Source organism: Eubalaena glacialis, chromosome 13 (genome assembly GCF_028564815.1).
Source record: "Eubalaena glacialis isolate mEubGla1 chromosome 13, mEubGla1.1.hap2.+ XY, whole genome shotgun sequence".
Lineage (NCBI taxonomy): Eukaryota > Metazoa > Chordata > Mammalia > Artiodactyla > Balaenidae > Eubalaena > Eubalaena glacialis.
Window position 1 is genome coordinate 93,110,644 of NC_083728.1, and position 17,639 is coordinate 93,128,282.

A 17,639-nucleotide genomic window follows, 5' to 3' on the forward strand; every position below is an offset into this window, starting at 1 on the left:
GGTGACGCCCGTGAGAGCAGGGCGTGCGCCTCATCCGGGAGCCCTGCTCCTGATAGCTGCTGGCGCGCACGGAAGGTACTCAGTAAATAACTGAGCGCTCCCGGGTCTGCTGCCAGCCTCCTGCAGTGACAAAGAAGGGCCTTTCTTCATCCTCATCCACGCATGAGTAAGGAGGTTGGACCCGTTACTTTTTCTGAAAGCTCTTCCTGCTCTGATGACCCAGGTCACTATGAGCCTTTGTTTTAATGACGCTGAAATATCTCTGGTTCCTCGTTCAGTCTGGAGGTGAAGCAGCTACTGCAGACAAAGGCTGACTTGGAGAAGGAGCTGGAAAACATGAAGGAGGGTGAGAAGGAGGGAAGAGAAAGAGAAGAGGCTTTGAGGTGAGTGGACGAAGTCAGAAGACGCGCAGCCCCAGGCCCTTCCTTCTTCCCCAGCCCCGCCCACCCCGCCCCATCCGCTCTCAGCCCCCGCCACGAGCGGCCCGTAAAGCTCCAGCCTGATCACATCACTCCTCTCCTGAGGTCCTCCCGTGGTTTGCTGTTTCCTTCAGAGTAAATATCCGACCTCTGGGGAAAGGCTGCTCACGGTTAGGCCAGCGTTTGCCGCTCTGGCATCACGGCCAGCTCCCCGGCCCGCACCCTCCTCCAGCAGGGCCACTGCGGGCAGCCTCAGAACGCGGCCTGATTCCACACCCCGGGTCCGGACGCCACCTCCCACGCTCCTTCAGTGACCTCTGTCCACTGTAGATAAAAAGTGGACACGTGGCAAATGTCCGTCAGCTGGTGAAGAGAGTAAACACGGAAGTACATCCGTACAAAGGGATGAGGTCTGACACCTGCCACGACGTGGATGAGCCTCAGAAACATGAAACATGATGCTCCCTAAAGAGGCGGACAGAAAAGCCCGCATACTGTGCAATTCGGAAATATCCGGAATGGGCAGATTAATAGAGAAGACAGTGGATTAGGGGTTGCTGGGGGGGGAGGGGAGAGTAGGGAGTGAGTGGCAGGTAAGGGGCTCCTTTTTGGGGTGACAGAACTATTCCGGGATTAGATAGTGATGATAGTTGCACAGCATTGTGACTACACTAAAAACCACTTAATCGCATATTTTAAAATCGTGAATTTGGGGTTACATGAATGTTATCTCAGTAAGAAATGCCCAAAAAAGTAGGTTAGAAATCTGCACAGAAATATTTAGCACTCAGAATAATTAGTAAGACACGGATTACTGAAATGAATACCAAATTTTATTTTCAGAATAAATGTGACTAGACTTTGCCAGAAGCCTAGAATTAAAGTAAATCAGAATGGGCGGGTATACAGTGAAGAATTATTTTTACCTTGCCTTTAAAATCTGTAGCAAGGACATGAGTTGTTTTTCCTTCCATTCGCCTTGTTTGTTAAAAACCCCAAAGGATATCCGTTCATCGTTCACGCAGTCGGTATTTTTTCCGTTCCTCCCATGTGTCAGGAGTGGGGTCCGGAGGGGTTGCCCTGGGCAGTGCCCGCTCCTGGGCAGTCAGGTGGTGGCCGGGCACCCACCTTGTTCCCGAGGGGCGTCCTTGCCAGCTCTGCAGGCCGCCACCCCTCCTGTCATGTACAGACAGACATCTTACACAGCGTCATGGCAAGTAAGGTGTCACTTTCTTCCCTTCCCACTTTAGGGAGGAAATTCAAGCACTTACCAGGAAGTTTCAAGAACTGGAAGAAAGTAAGAAAGGAGAGGAGGAGAATGCCGAGGAAATGAGTCCTGAGGTAGGGTTGTCTGTGTTTTTACCTCCTGTCCGGCATGGCGGGACCCTGAGCTGATGCGTTATGGTTCTGACTGTCTCCGTGCCCGGAGTTTTGCCTGAATCCGACGTTGACAGTCCAGTTTCCTTCTACCATCACAATCGATTTCTATAAATTGGGTGTATTGAATCCTGGAGTTCTGGACTAATTGATTGTCAGTTAATTGACTTTTCAAACTAGTATTCGCGTCTTAGATAGTTAAGCTGGTGAGTGAAGATCTTCCGCAAACTCCAGATATGTAAAAAGTTTAAATATCCAACAAGGGTTGCCGTTAGCAGGTGAGAAGGAGTTTGGGAAGGCCCCAGGGACGGCACGAACTCTCAGTGAGGAGCCGGGTGGGTCAGTGTAAGTTGCAGAGGCTGGCACTGACGCGGGGGGCCCGGCCGGGAAGGCGCTCGCCGGGGCCGGCATGGCTCCTCCTCCTGCCCCTGCCCCTGCCCCTGCCCCTAGGCCGGGGGTTGGGTGACTGGGGAGCCGCAGCTCCCTCCGCAGGGCCCGTGGGCAGGCAGGCAGGCGGTGAGTCTAGGCTGACCCTCCTCCCTGTCCCCTTGCTCCGTCCATTTCTATGGACACGACGGCAAGGGGCTCCCCTGGCACCTCCTTGAGCACCTTCTTGAACCAGGGGAGCCCTCTGGTCCCCGTTGGCCCAGTGCTACCTATGCTAGGACTTCTAGTGGCGAGAGTGGGCTTCCCTGGTGGCGCAGTGGTTAAGAATCCGCCTGCCAATGCAGGGGACACGGGTTCGAGCCCTGGTCCGGGAAGATCCCACATGCCGCGGAGCAACTAAGCCCGTGTGCCACAACTACTGAGCCTGCGCTCTAGAGCCCGCGAGCCACAACTACTGAGCCCGCTTGCCACAACTACTGAAGCCCGTGTGCCTAGAGCCCGTGCTCCGCAACAAAAGAAGCCACCACAATGAGAAGCCTGCGCACCACAATGAAGAGCAGCCCCCGCTCGCCGCAACTAGAGAAAACCCGCTAATCCTTTTTTTTCCGATTAATGGATTCCCCAGATGGCAATTATAATCTTATATCTGTTAACACAAAAAACTAATAAGTGAGGTATTGAAATCCTGTGGCTGCACTTTGCCCCAAGAGGAGCCTGTAGTGTGAGTGTGCGACAGGGAAGACCGGCCTGGCCGGGGCGTCCAGAGTAGGTGCACGCTGGGATGGGCAGCCGTGCCGCCCTCTTCTGCGACCCTTGCTACAGGTCTGAGTAACACGCCGAATCCACCAGGACGGCCAGCCTTTACCCGGCACACGTTTTAGCCGAGAAGTTCTGTTGCTTCAGAAAGCGACTTGCTGCTTTGGTAGCCGGTAGCCTGACGGGGACTGGCCTCTAGGAGAGGGAGGGCGTACCAGGTGCGGGATTGACTCATCTGCTGAGAGCAGAAAAGAAAAGTGTTTGGGTGTGTTTTTTTTAAAAATCTAGACGGGCCTCCCTCTTACAAGGCTTTCTTATTTAGCTGGAGTCCTGTTTTAAGGCCCCTTCTTCTTTTAGCATCTCACGCTACGTGTACTTCAACCGCAGCACAAAAGGGAAAGAGAAAAGCCCTAAAAGGGAACGTGGAGAAGCTGACAAGCGTGTCTCTCTCCAGTTACAAGTTGAGACAAACCCCAGGCCACCGACCGATTTGGCAAAGGAAAGGTGGCTCTCCTGGTGCGTGCTGGCTGCAGCCCCGTGGGTTAGGCGGTGCCCTTGACCCCGCATGTCCGGCTGGCCACACGTGGGTGGACACGTGAGTCCATCTCAGTCCCTTCCGTTGTTCAGGAAGGTAGACTTTCTGTGTTACCCGTATGGGTGCCTCTCCCTGGCGGCTTTTCCAGGGCTTTAGATAATGTTCTGAGTCCTGCAGGGTCACTGTCCTCCTGTCCAGGAAACTGGCCACCCGGCCCGATGGACCCTTTTCAGGAGACCCCTACCTACCCAGACGCCCGCGCTGTCGGCCCCAGGTGGCTGCGGCGCCGGGCCGCTGACCGCCCGGCGTGTGGTGGGCAGAGCTGCGCTGTTTGTCTCCTCGAGGCTCCTTTCCCAGTGGGGTGCTCGCGGTGCTGCCCGACCCGTGCCTTGTCTGCCTCAGGCAGCCCTGACCCCTGGGGGGCACCCGACACACGTGAATGTGGCTATTTCTGCTTATTCCTGAAGCTTTCCCTTCGGGAGAAAAAATATTTTCCACGTCCGCCGGAATTGGCAGTAATGGCCTTGTCTGTGCAATTCATCTGGTTCTTGCTTCTTTCTACCTTAAGACCCCCAAACTAGGGGTCTTCCCCGGCGGTCCAGTGGTTAAGACTCTGCGCTCCCACTGCAGGGGGCACAGGTTCGATCCCTGGTCCGGGAAGTTCCACGTGCCGCGGGGTCCGGCCAAACAAACAAGCAAACAAAAAACCAAAAAACCAAGCTAGGAATCTATTGCCTTTTGTCTCAGAAGTCCCATTTTTGTAATCCAGTATTAGACGAAAAGGAAGACGGTACAAAGACCGCCCGGGAAGCAGATAATTGGTGCACTGATGCACAGACGTTACTGAGCTCAGAAGGTGTGTTGCGGTCATCTGATGACACCACAGGTCACATTGCTTCCCCTCCTCGCGGGAGAGCGCTACCCCCAGAGTTTGCAGGGTTAACGAAAACCGACTTTCACCCTATTTACTAGCGAATATGTTATTTCTCCAGAGACTTTTTTTGTCGTCTGGCATGCTGAGCGGTGTGGACACTGATTTTTTTCCCTCTAAATTAAAGTCTAGTCTGAGAAGCTTCGCCTGCATCCTAATATCCTGCCTCCTGGCCTGATAGCCGGCTTCTCTGCCCCCATCCCCGACCCAGTCATCCTTCTCACCTTGGACTTCCTGCAGACCCGGAAAGCGCCCCGACCCCGCGGTCCCTCCCAGACGGACTCGGAGCTGGACACGAGCGAGGGGGGCTCCTCCCGGCCCCACTCCGGCTGCTCCGAGGGGAGAAGAGACGCCGCCGCCCGGCTCCTGCAGCGCCGGTGGAAGGGGCACCAGCACTGGGTGAGAGTTCCCTTGCCCGCCGGCCCTCTGCTGCCCACATCCTCACTCGCCAGCCCTTCCTCCGCCCCTTTGCCGGGCGGGCTCCGTGCCAGACGCCCTAGACACGTAGGAAAATGTAGGGAGGCAGAAGAGAGCCTCCGGAGACCCGGGGTCTCAGGCGGCGAGGGCGAGAGGAAGGCCGCGCCTGGAGCCCGTGTGGGCGTGCTGGGGGGTGGCTGCCGCGGGCCGGGCAGTGGCTGGTCTGGAAGCCTCTGTCACCTCCCCAACGGGTCCCAGGGATGCGGGCTGTGGGTGCAGCTCCCCTGCAAGCACGGGACTGAGCTTAGGGGTCTCCCTGGCGGTTCGGGGCCCTCGGCAGCCCTTCGCTGGGGCTCCCGGGATGGCCGTCTTGTCAGGAACAGGGAGAGCCTGCCTCGGGGCTGCTCCTCAGAGGACAGCGGCCTGGGTGACGGGACAGCAGGGCTGCGCGTGGGGTCTCAGACCCGGGGGTGGGGTGAGTAGGGCAGCAGGGGCCGCAGGCTGCGCACGACAGACCGGGAGCCGCGACGTCCCGTGGTCTCTCTTGGCGGAGGAGTGGGGCTCCTCTCGTCAGCTCCTGGGGGGGCTCGCGGAGATGGGGCTCGCGGAGACGGCAGTTGTTAAAGGACGGTGCTCTCTAATGACGAAATGCTCTAAAAGAGCCCCCTCCCCCCGTTTGACAGAACGCAGCACGACCCTTGTTCCCCCAGCTGAACAAACAAACAAAAACGGGAGCTCTCCACTTGCCCGAATAGTGTAAGATTTTAGCTCCAGAAAGTTGCCGGTGGAGGTTTTTTTTAATCATGGCTTCTTCCCAACTTTTATTATGAAAATTTACAAAACATAGAAAGTTGAAGGAATTTAGTATATTCAGCGATGTACTAATTCTTGCCCACCACCTCGGTTCAACAACAGTGCACGTTTAGCCACATTTCTTTTCTGCACGTATTGTTTTTTCCAGAACCATTTGAAAGTAAGTTTTAGACATTATGAGACTTCAGTGCGTATCTTCTAGGAATGAGGATGTGCTGTTTAACCATAGTACCGTGACAGCACCTGAGAAATTTCCCCGCCGCCCCGTGATTGTGATGACTGGTCAGACTTGGGAGTCAGTGACCCAGACCTTGCACGGGGGTCCCCTTTGTAACATCACCAGCGGGCAGTGTCCAGCCGCTCTGTGGACATCCAGAGAGGATACCGCATGTTATAGGACAGCTCTGGCTGGGGGAGGGGCTTCCTCACGTGAAGCCTAAGACAACCCCGTCTCGGTGGTCCCTGCGAGTCACTTCGCTACGCAGCCGGCCAGGAACTGCAGACGCCCCCGTGGCGGCCTGGGCTTCAGCTGTGATTCGCCTCCCGGTCACGGTCACGGCCGCTTGCTTCCTCCTTCGCTGTTGCAGGCGGGTTTGCATCAGCTCCATCAGCCTCTCGCGGAGCCCCTTGGGTATGGGTGGCGGGCAGGGGGCTGTCGGCGAGGGGAGGGTACCCGACTCTACTTTTCCGTCGCTGTTGGCTGTGGCAGGGGAGGGACCAAGGGACGAATACGGTATCACAGGAAACTCATCCTCGTGTTAATTCATAACTGATCTCCTTATTTCAGAAAAAAAAGGCCGTTCTGGACGAGGTAAGCCAGTTTTATTTCACTAATTTCAAAATACGTATCTTTACTTTGGTTCAAGTGACTGTGGGGAGATCTCAAGAAGCGTCATTGAGTCCTTGTTTTCACGAAACCAGGCCAGACCCCAACACTGAGTTAAAATACTTAAGTGATGTTAACATCAAATAAGTACTTGGATAATTTCACACTTTCATAATTCATTCAGTCATTCATCATTCTCTCAACACACTTTTATTGATCATCAGTTCTGTGTCAAGCAAGCTGTGGGCCCTCAGGACACAGAGAGACATTAAGACAGACAGGCCAGTCCAGGATGGAAGGGGGGTTTAGGGGCACGTCCACGGCGCTGTGGGGTTCCTGCTCGCCAAGGCCGGGAACGTCCCTGCAGGGGGGGGGCCTTGAGAAGGAGAGGGACTCACTGAACTGGGGAGTGAGAGGAAGGGCATCCTGGGCAGGAGAATTTGCGCAAACAAAGCCCTGGGTAAGGGAAAGGGTGTGGCTTGCCCGGGAAAAGGAGAGCAGGGGTGTGACGGAATGCAGGTCAGAGCGGAGGAGAACAGTCGGGTATGTGGTAGACAGTGCACATCTAAGCCGCTGGGACGGTCGCCCGGCCTCCCCACCGGCCTCAGCTTCTGCTCTGCCCTCCCACGGCCTATTCCCTGTGCAGCCACCTGGATGATGTTTTTAAATGTTAAACCCCATAACTCCATAATGACTCCTCTCACACTTGGAACAAAACCCAAAGCTGTTCCCTGAAGCCCCGCGTGCGCTGCTCCCCGGCCACCCATCCGGCCCCGTTCAGTCTGGAGGCGTCTCTGGCATCCTTGAAAATATCCAGGCTGCTCCTGCCACAGGGCCTTTGCGCCTGCTGCCCCCTCTGCCTAGAAGGCTCCTCCTCCAGACACTCGCATGTCCTGCTCCCCGGCTTTACTCAGGTCTCTGCTGAAACACGACCTTCCCTGGACGCCGCACCACCGGCACTCCCCAGCCCCGCGCCCTGCTTTACTCTTCTTCATAGCACCTATCCCTACCCGATACTTCACGCTTTTTGCAACTGCTTGCCTCTCCCATTAGAATGTAAGTTTCGCGGACGCAGGGACCATCCCGTGTTTCTGCTGCTAGGTCCCTTGTTCCTAGAGGGGTGCCTGGCGTGCGGTCGGCATTCAGTAAACGTTTGTGAGCGACTGAGGGGACGAGGGTCCCTGGAAGGACCGTAGAGCACATTTGTGAAGCAGGCGGCGGCCTGTGTGCTGTCGATGGTGTTCCGCCCTTTCCCCTCCGGTGTCCCCTCCTCCCTCAGCCTCCAGGGTGATGACAGACCCACCGTGCGGGCTGTCATGTGGGCAGCATGGCATGGAGGACGCCTGCTCCCCTTTCTGCCCCGCTCGGTCAGCACCCTCACCCCTCCAGCGGGTGCGGTAGCTTTCCTGTGAGCCGCGTGGTGGGAACCTTCCGGGTTTGTCTAAATTCTCATTTGCTTTTAGTGAGTTATTTTGTCCTTAGTAACTGATGTGCTCTCGCCTCTTTGTTGTCTCCTAACCCCCTGTTTGGGGCATTTCCTTCACTTTGCATTCAAGGAAGACAAAGATGTTTTCTTTTGGTGACTATGATCATGGAAGCATCTGAACCTCTAAACGCAGGTTCAACAGGAGGACTCAGTGTGCTAGAGTGTCGTTCTCCTAAATGTTATGGAGCCGCAAGCCCGTCCTCAGGACTAGAGGCAGGACCCCTGAAATAAAAGTGCCGCCCCTAAAATCCGGAACGTTGATCTCAGAACTTACAGAGCATCCATGTGTATCTCTAAAGAAAATGATTTAAGATTAAGGTCGAAGGATACGTAATTCCTTTGTGATAGTTTGAGATCGTGCTCCACCCTACTTGACTTTAGAAGATGTACATGGAAAGCGTATGAAGTGGAAAAACTATTCCAACACGGAATAAACGATCTCAGCATGAAAACATAACTATGTGTAAAATATGGAATCACATTTGCAGCTAAATGTAATAGCGTTTAACAGACGATTCATTTATATGCCGAGGTTCAGGTGTCTGGGCCTTTTCCTCCCCAGAGCATTGGCATGTTTCTCGCTGTAGGAGGTTGTGGCGAGTGAGGGAGAAGGCTCCTTCGGGTGCCGCCGAGATTCTGCGGCAGAAAGGGAGCCCTCTTCTTGGCCGTTGGAGCTTCTCCCTCTGGGATGCCCCGACCCGTGCCGGCCGTCTTCCAGGGAAACTGACACCCGTCTCCGTCTCCCCCCGCCCCGCACCCCGCTAGGCTGCCAGGCTGCAGGCGGCTTTCCGGGCGCATCTGGCACGGGCGAGGCCATTGTCTAGCGGAGTGTGCGGCCCGGACCCCCCTGCCGTGACAAGCCCTCCCACCCAAGTAACCCTCAGGGGCTGCACATGGGCCCAAGTCCTAACGTTCTCTCTCCATTTCTTCCCACGCTTCGTCGGCGGGACAAGCGCAGACGCCTTTGGGTCCTCGCGTCCTGCCTTGCCCTGGGCGTGTGCCTCGCCCTCCAGCCCCTGGCACCCATGGCCCCCCCAGGGTTGAGCTTCAGGAGCCGAATGGCGTTGAGGTGCTGGGACATCGAGGCCCGTGTCCATCTTGGGGTCAAGACAGAGGCTTAAACAACAGCAAAGATAGGAGCCCCTCCCCTGTGAAAACCACCAGACACCGATTCTAAGAATCTCTAGAGTCCAAGTAACCTGCAGTCAGGAAACTGCCGACGAAATAGTAATGAGGGCAGCCACCCGAATCGGAATTGCGCTCTTACCTGGCGCCCCGGGTCCACACATAGGAGGTGGCAGGGGGTTCACGCGGTTCTCTTCCCCACCGTCGCTGCCCCAGGACTCGCCCGAGCCCCGCGTCCCGAGCCCCGTCGCCCAGGCCGAGGGGGACCCGTGGCAAGAGGAGGCCGTCACCATCATCCAGTCTGCCTTCCGGGCACACCTGGCACGGGCCAGGCACAGGTAAGTCCACCTGGCAGGCCTACCTCTGTTCTGTATCGCAGGGCAGTGCCGGACACCTGCGGGGGGCTGCCCTGCCAGAAAGGCACAGGGTATGTCGCCAGAGCATAAGCTACACCCACCCACCCAGGTGAGGTGGGCCACAGGCTCCGGTCCTCGGAAAGAAGCCTTTCTAGGACCGTTTCCTCCCGCTGGGAGAAAACAAATGGGAGGGCTTAGATACCGTGCGGTCGGGGGAGCCCTCGGTTTGCAGACTGCCTGTCGGCCTGTGCCGATGCCCTGCCCCTTCCTGAAGGACACCGTGGCGTGACCCGTGTTCAGGAAGATGCGGGTGTCGTCAGAAGCCTTCCTGCAGCAACACACTCTTGTCAGTGGCGCCGTGCCTGCCGGATCCGCCGGGACTGTCCCGGCTGCCACGGCTCAGAACCCTGTATGAGTCACCTCGGGCAAAGCGTGGGACTTACAGCGGGCCGGGGGCCGAGCTCGGGTTGGGGCCCGTCCCTGGTGCAGCCAGCCACGGCCGGGGGTGCAGGGGACACGCCCAAGGCCCCTCACAGCCCGCCTGTCTCAGGACCTGGGCCCGTCGGCCGTGCAGGCTGGCCGGGCTGGCTGCTCGCGGGGGGCGGGTGCTTCAGCAAGCCAGTGAGCCCGGCCGTCGGCCTCAGACGGTGCTGGCCTTCCCTCAAGTCAGAATCGGCTAGTCTCTCTCTCTCTCAGTGCTGCTGCTCCAAGAGCTGCCACAGCAGCGCTTCCCGACAGACCTGCGTGGGCCCCGCAGAGTGCACCCTGCTCTCCGCCCTTCCCTGCAGCCTCTCCTGGTAATTGCATTTCATCTTGGATTTCACGCGAGGGGCAGCTGGCCTTCCGAGGTTTCAGCCAAAAGAGCTGCCACCATCCCAGAAGTTGGGACGCGTAAAGTCGTGTAAGGGGGCTTGTCCCGCGTGGCCACCTGCGAGCTGGGTAACGCCTCGGCCACACCTTCCTGTCACAGGTCCATCCCCTGTCCCTTGGGTCGTAGGGGAAAGAGCCGGCGCCAAGCGACTCCCGGGAGCCCGACAGGCTGGCCGGTTCCGGGGTCGGTGACCGCAGACCACGCAGTCAGAGCTTCGTGGCTTTGATTTTTATTCTCAGCTCTAACTAGAGAAAGGCAGTGTCCCTCCTTTGGGCCAATGTTTTTCCTGTTTGTTGGTTTTAAGTAAAACTTTGCTTGTATTTCCTTTTCTGCTTCATTAAGATCCAGTAACAGTCAGTGGAGAAATCCCTGGACTGGCCTGGGCGCACAGCCCATGGTGAGGCCCGGTCCCAGCTCTGCCCCATGCCGGACACGGGGTCCTCCCCGGGCCTCCCTCCTCCTGTGCGAGAGCTGGAGGGTTGGGCAAGGCCACTTGCAAGTCGCTTTCAGCCCCCAAATGTACACTTCTGCCTGTACTTCAGGCCCTCCCTCCCTCAGACTGTAACCGGCACACTTGCGTGGACCGTCTGTACGCCAGAGGTGGCACAGAGGTGGCGGCGTGAGGTCGGAGACTGTCACTAGACAAAGCGTGGTCTTGAGTCTCGTTTGCAAGCGTGGCGCGCAGGCTGAGTTCTGAGGTCGCAGAGATGCAGTCGGAGAAGGGCAGGCGCGGGAAGGGCGTGGTGCTTCATATCGAGGGAGAACTGCAAAAGGAGCAGTTTTTCTGAACAGAAGTGCGAGCCTAGGAAGACGGGTGGGTGTTACGAGCCTGTGAGGATGGGAGCCTCCCACGTGCCTGTCGTTTCAGGGCAGGAAGACAGCGAGGGGAGCAGCGGGGAGACCGCGGAGGCTCCGGCTCCCGGGGACGGAGCGCCGAGGCCATGGGGGCCAGGGGCGCCGGCAGCGCCGCGGCCCTGCTCTGGTGAGTGTCGGGTCGCGGGGGCCCTTCCGGGGCTTGCCTGACCTGGAAACCGCCACGTGTGAAAAATCGCACTCTGTCCCGTTCGGTCATCTTGTCTGGCTTTGTCAGAGCAAACTTTGAACTTTGAGGTTCTCTCCAAAACCTCCGTCTGTAAAGCTCCCCAAACGCTGCATATTATTCTCCAAAAAACAGTTTCAGTCTGATTTCGCCAGACCCTACGTTTGGCGACCTTTATATTCTTTGATCAGGGCTAAAGTGTCTGTGTATGCTGCCCTTTCCTCCTCTTGTTAAATGCGTGTCCTTTTAAAGTGGCAGCTCATTCTCCTGCCTGAAAAGTGCCACCGCCGGCCTCATCCGGGGCCTTGTTTACACGAGGAAACGGTCTCTGTGAAAACTGCACATGGAGCCCTTGTTTGATCTGATTGTGAAAGTGTTTTTAAAGGGAAAGAAAAACTGAAGCTAACCTTGAAAACTGATGTTTTTAATTTCATAAGTTTTTCCCCTCTCATAGTTTCCTGGACAGTTACAGAAAAAAAGCTGACACAGTTACAGTATCTGCAGCGCGCTGGGTGGTGATTTCCTTCCCTCTTTTATCTCAAGTCAGGGATTGGTTCCTTTTTCATTGGCACTTGACTTTGTGAAGCAGTCAGAGCAGAGGCCGTCTTCTGGGGCTGGGAGCACCGGCCCCAGGCCCCAAGGGAACCTGCCCCTTCCTCACATCCCATCCAGGTGGCCACTGAGGGCGGAGGGGGCCTGCAGGGTGGTCGGCAGGCGCATCCCAGCCTAGGGTCGATTAGATGTGATTACGGGATTTGAAGAGTTTAGATGTGCGTGAAGAAAGGAGCGAGAGCTCGCGGCTGGTCCCTGGGTGTTGGCCTGGCCTGGCCCGCACCCTCCTCCTGCGGGGGGCGTGTCCTCCCAAGGAAGCCGGGGGCCACCGGCTGCATCTGCCCACGAGTCACAGCCAGCCCCCCGGGCCGCAGACTCCCGGACGCTGCCATGAGGGCGACGTGCAGAGAATCCCCGCCGCTGACTTGAGCCTCCCCCGTGCCGCCAGCCCTCACCTTTCGCGGCTGTTTTGCTTAGGGGAAACTGGCCGACGCTTGGGAGCTGAGCGCAGAGGGTGCGAGTAGGCTCTAACGAGGGTGGCCGCGTGGCATGGCGTGGCGTCCATCAGGCCTGTCCCACCGTCCCTCGCGTGTGCGCCCCTGGCGGCGCTGAGCGTGGCTGTGACCGCCGTCCCTTCTCTGTTGCAGCGGAACCCTCTCCCTTGGGGCCGCAGCCCGCGGCCACTCCGCCCACGGAGGACGTGAACTCCGACGACTCCGACGAGATCGTCGTAGCGCCGCCTCTGCCCACGAAGAAAATCGCCTCCCCGCCCTAGGCCCCTGCGGTCGCCCGGCACGTGGCGATGCCCTGTCCGGGCAAGGTTAGGTTCAGAGGACAGAAGCGCTCAGACCGGAAAGGAATTTATCTTGTGCGGACGAGAACGGAACCTACCTGACACCTCACCTCCGTCCCCGGTTTTTCTCTTTCATTTTGCCCGTTTGCTTGTTTGTTGAGGGAACCCCGAATGCCTCTCTTTATTTTATCTCCGGGAAGGGGTCGCCTACGTTCCGCACCCCCGGCTGCAGGCCCGCCCCCCACCCCGTGGTCTTCATGCCGGACAGACACACCTGCCCGGGCTGGGGGGCAGCAGGCGGCCCGGCCGAGACACGTCCTCTCAGGGCACCTCTGGCCACCTGTGGCCGTGCAGGCGAGGGCTGCTGCATCAGCGCTGACGCCGCACGGCCACCGGCTCCAGGACAGGCAGCGCGCCTCAGGGGAGAGCTGATGCGAGGACCCTCGCTCTCAGCCCGGACGGAGCGCCCTGCGCACCGGGCAGAGCTTAGTCCCAGGCCACCCCTCCGCCTCCCCGTCGCCAGCGGGACCCCCTGCACCCCGACGGCGCGGCAGCCCTTCTCGTGTTGCACCTCAGGGGCGCCGGCTCAGACTTGTCCTTTCAGAAACTCCTGGGCCCTCCTCACAGCGGTCAGAGGCTCCCGGCTCCAGCATGGGCGAGGCGTGTGGCCAGGAGGATCTGTGTTGCCCTGTCCCGTGAGAGAGGCAGAGGGATCTCCCAGCCTCGGCCACCCCGAGTCAGGCGGGGGACCCGCCAGCCCCTTTCACCGCTTAGGTGCCGGTCATACAGTGGGTCGAAAAAAGTTCAGCCAGGGGGCCTGGCTTGTGTCATTTTTTCTTTACTCGGTCTGTGAGCTGCCAAGTTCGTTTTTTCTTCTGTTTCCCCCGCTGGACTGATGGCTAACTCGAGTGAACTCGTTGCTGACCTTTGCCTTGTTTCCTCCACTGGGTCTGTTCCTCCTCTGGGTGCCGGCTCAGCTAAAAGCCTGTAGGAGCCAGTCCACCAGTCAGGCACCCAGAGGGTGAGGAAGGCGATGCCCGCGGCCTGCAGGTCCCCGGGGAGTCATTCTCCCCCCCACCCCATTCAAAAACGGGCATTTCTGCATTACTCCTTACTCTCAGGAGCCCGAGGCTCTGGCGACCTATGACGGATGGATCGCTGTCAGGACGTCCTCGCCTGGTCCTGGAGGAAAAGCCCGTGTGTGCAGCGGGCTGGCCGTCGGCAGAGCTGGGATGGGCAAGGTCAGCCCCGGGACCTGAGTTTTCCAAGAAAATACTCCTGAGAATTGCAAATATGTACATCTGTCTGCCTGTGCTCCTTGGGCCCAGCAATGTTGATCTAGTAAAAGTAAGCAGTCTTGAAGCCACCTCGGTAAATGACTTAACTCAAGGCTGTGACCCTCTGACACTGTGTAGATCTGTTCCCTGGAGAATGCCAGGTGCCCAGCGTGCTTGCAGGGCCCACGGCTTGGGGCTGGGGTTCTAGGGCTGCAGGAGCAGCACAGGGCGGGACGGGAGAGGGGCCTGGGGCCTAGAGGGCCTGCTTTCTGCTTAGCTGCCTCTGTGCTGCCCCACTGGACGGGCCCGGCCGCCCTGCAGACGGACCAGAACCCTCGTCCCAGCAAAAAGACTGATGGCATTAGGAAAAGGACAGCCACCTAGCTCAGAGCAACCAGCATAAGAGCTGCAGAGCTTTGCTTCGTTTTTAAGTAATAAATACCCTCTGCAGAAAGCCCCGTTCACCTTCAAGAGCTGAATAGAATTTAAATTCCACGAGACGCCATCTAAGCCAATTCAAACCCCTCCTGTGGTTTTGGAAGCAGTGTTTGCTCTTGTGTGGCTCAGAAATTCTGAGGACTGGAGAGTGGACACTCAAACCTGCCCGGGGTCGGCCGGCTGCCACTCCAGGTGAGGACCTCCCCGAGCTCCCAAGGGCCTGTTAGCAGCTGATCACGCCGCCGGGTAAGCATCCTTTGAAGCGAGAGAGCCCACATCTGGGAGTTGAAATGTGAAGCCATCAGGTGGCTCCAGGAGGAAGTGGTGGACTCGCTGGTCTTCGACCTTTGTATTTAGGAGCACTCTGACCTACGCGTAATTTGTACACAAATCTCTTGGAAGGCATAAGGTTTTCCCTCTGTGCTACTCATCATTGGCCTTTGTAAATAAAAGCTGTTTTGCAGGGTCTTTGTCTTGACGGCCCTATAAACCCGTGACTTTTCATGACCTCGGGGTGTGCCATTGCCGTAGTTCATGCCGCACAAACCCCGTGCTTCTGGGCTCCTGGCTTTTGTTTTGGTCACAACACAGCCCTGGCAGTGTAGAGCCAGCTGGAGGAAAGGGTCCCACAGCCAGCTCCCTGCCGTGCGTGAACTCGTGCATCTGTCTTTGAATTTCTCTTCCTTGTTCATCAGTGAGGACTTGAGCATCAAGAAATGAAAATGAGGGAGTATTTCCCCCAATTCTATTTCTTGTTTTAGGAGCAGGGAAGGAATAATTTACTGAGGAATCAAACATGCGAATGACCCCCAAAAACGTTGACTTCTGGAAAAATAATTGTTTTCCAATATTTTGTTGGAAAATCGCAGCACGAGGTGCACCTGTGGCTTTGTTTGCATGTGGCTGCTTGCTGGGCCCTCGAATTTGTCTGAAGCCCTTACAGGGACTGGTGTGTTGGCTCCAGCACTGGCCCGAGCGGATCACCATGTGTCTTACGGGCAAATGGGTCACTTGGAAGACTTGGCGCTTTCAGAGGTGCTGGTTGGCCCTCGAAGAGGTTGTGACAGAGGAGAGCAGGGTTCATCAAACCCTGAGCCCGGCCACAAGCCTGCTGCCACCTGCTCTCCCGTGAGGCTGGGGTCTGGCAGCAGAGAGGCAGCCTCAAGGCGGGTGGGGTGGGGGTCTCAGCTGGAGCTGGTGAGAGGAGAATGGAGTACGGTCCCCCCCTTGGGCCCTCACCCAGCAGGAGGAGAGCCGGCAGGAAGGTGTAAACGTGTGGACACGTACCTGTGCAAACACATGGGATCCCTCTCCCCACTCCTGCCGCTGGCCTTCCTTGCTTTTGGCAGCTCTTCACTTCGAAGGTGGAGGCCAGCTTGGTCCGCACGTGAGCCTCCTTAAAGGCTGGTAGCTGAGACCCCCAGGCCTCCGCCAAGATGATTCTAAACGTGAGGTTCCTCAAAATCGCAGACGAAGGGGGGAAGATGTCAGAATGCAAATCCCTGGTTTCTCTTAGCTGCTGTTGGGTTCAGAGCATGAATGTTGGGATGAGGAACGGGTCCGTGTTTCTTTGCTTGGACGCCAGCCAATGGCCTTTGGCCAGCGCCTTCCGTTATCCTGGGAGCCCCGCCGGGCAGCAACAACCCAGAAGGTGGCCCCGTTAGACAGTGCCTGCCTGGGGAATCTGGGGGACGTTTCCATGGTACTGTGTCCTTTCTGAACAGGGAGGGGGGTGCCCCTGAGCTATTCGTTAATTAAGCCCAGAACAGCCTGGGATTCAAAGCAGAGGGCCCCATGTGTGCCAAAGCTCCCGGGGCGGCCATTCAGGCAGCCCCCCAGCCCTCCCCTCCGGCCCGGCTTTGAGGGAGTGAAAGCCGGGAAGCCCGGGGGTAGGTGGGCTGTGGGCGCAGCTCATGGAAACGGCGGAAAGCCGCTGTCCCTGCTAATAGCAGCCTCAGACACTGTCAGCCGGTCTCACAGGGCCTCCCCCTGCTCAGCTCTATTGTGGCCGCTCTCTCTGCAGCTGGGGACGCAGTGGCCCCTTCCCCACCCCCTCCCCGTTGACATGGTTTTTCTCCCGGCCTGTACCAGCCCTTCCCCTGCTGTCTCTTAGACGTGGGCGTCCCCAAGGCTCTGACCCCAACCAGACCCCACCCAGACCCGAAATGTCGACGTGGACGTCTGCACATGCGTGCCTCAGGTGCCTCAAACTGGCCTAGCCCAGCTCTGAGTTACCTTTGCCCCCTAGCCTGCCCCCAGCCAGCGGTCCCACCCCAGGGGGTCGCAGCCTCTCAGTTGTCGGAGCCGGAACCAGGCATCATCCCCCTGTCCCTCCATCCTCCTCGCCCTCCAGTCACCAGGCCCCAGCGGCTCCTGCTCAGAGCCCCCGACACCTGCAGTGAGGCTGGGTGACCCCACCAGGTGCCCCATGGACCCCAGGACAAAACCCAACTCCTGAACATGCCGTGCCCCCCGTGCACAGTCACAACGCGCACACGATGCAAACATACAAGCGTGCATACACGCACAGGCATGCACACGCGTGCCCGTGCACACACACACCCCCTCGAAACTCAAGCCACCATAAGCTATATGAGGCGCTTCCATTTTTCCAAAAAGGAGACCACAAAAAAAGACCAACTTGAAAGTTCCCACACTTTTCATCGGTGTGGATGAAACTATCAAATGCCAGCTTGTTCATGATTCCTTAATTTGGTCATATACGTATTCAAAAATCATATAAAATAAGACATCCTTTGGCTTCGTGAGTTCACAGCAGCGTCACACCCCTGGCCTTGGTCATTCCCACCCTGCGGATGGCTGCAGAATCCGCATGTATCTCCCTCGCCCGACTGTCTTCTGCGCTCCACGCCTGGCTCTCCAGACGCCTCCTTACCATCTCCTTCCGGATGTCTCGACATCTCACCTCACCTTGTCCGGAATGACACTCACCGGCCTCACACCCATTAGGATGGCTACTGTAAAAATAAACAAACAAAAAAATGAGAGGTGTTTGTTGGTGAGGATATGGAGAAACTGGAATCCCGTGTCCTGACGGTCTGAATTTAAGATGGCGTAGCCACTGTGGAAAACAGTACGGCGATTCCTCGAAAAATTAAATATAGACTTACCATATGATCCAGCAATTCCACATCTGGGCCTACACCCCCAAAGAGTTGAAAGCACGGACTCAAACAGATCATAGCGTTATTCACAGCAGCCAAAAGGTGGAAGCAACCCA

The 17,639-nt window shown here is 57.4% G+C and overlaps 1 protein-coding gene across 2 annotated transcripts in view; it reads left to right on the forward strand.

The window, feature by feature from the left end:
- IQCE (IQ motif containing E) overlaps positions 1 to 14,874 on the forward strand; it is a 41,256-nt gene extending 26,382 nt beyond the window's left edge. For both annotated transcript variants that reach the window (XM_061210237.1, XM_061210238.1), the window contains 8 exons: positions 279 to 383; positions 1,670 to 1,760; positions 4,646 to 4,804; positions 6,423 to 6,446; positions 9,289 to 9,410; positions 10,125 to 10,225; positions 11,168 to 11,281; positions 12,538 to 14,874. In XM_061210237.1, the coding sequence (XP_061066220.1) occupies positions 279 to 383; positions 1,670 to 1,760; positions 4,646 to 4,804; positions 6,423 to 6,446; positions 9,289 to 9,410; positions 10,125 to 10,225; positions 11,168 to 11,281; positions 12,538 to 12,665 (844 nt within the window). In that variant the 3' untranslated portion in view covers positions 12,666 to 14,874. The remainder of the gene's footprint in view (positions 1 to 278; positions 384 to 1,669; positions 1,761 to 4,645; positions 4,805 to 6,422; positions 6,447 to 9,288; positions 9,411 to 10,124; positions 10,226 to 11,167; positions 11,282 to 12,537) is intronic.
- Positions 14,875 to 17,639: the final 2,765 nt, after the last annotated feature.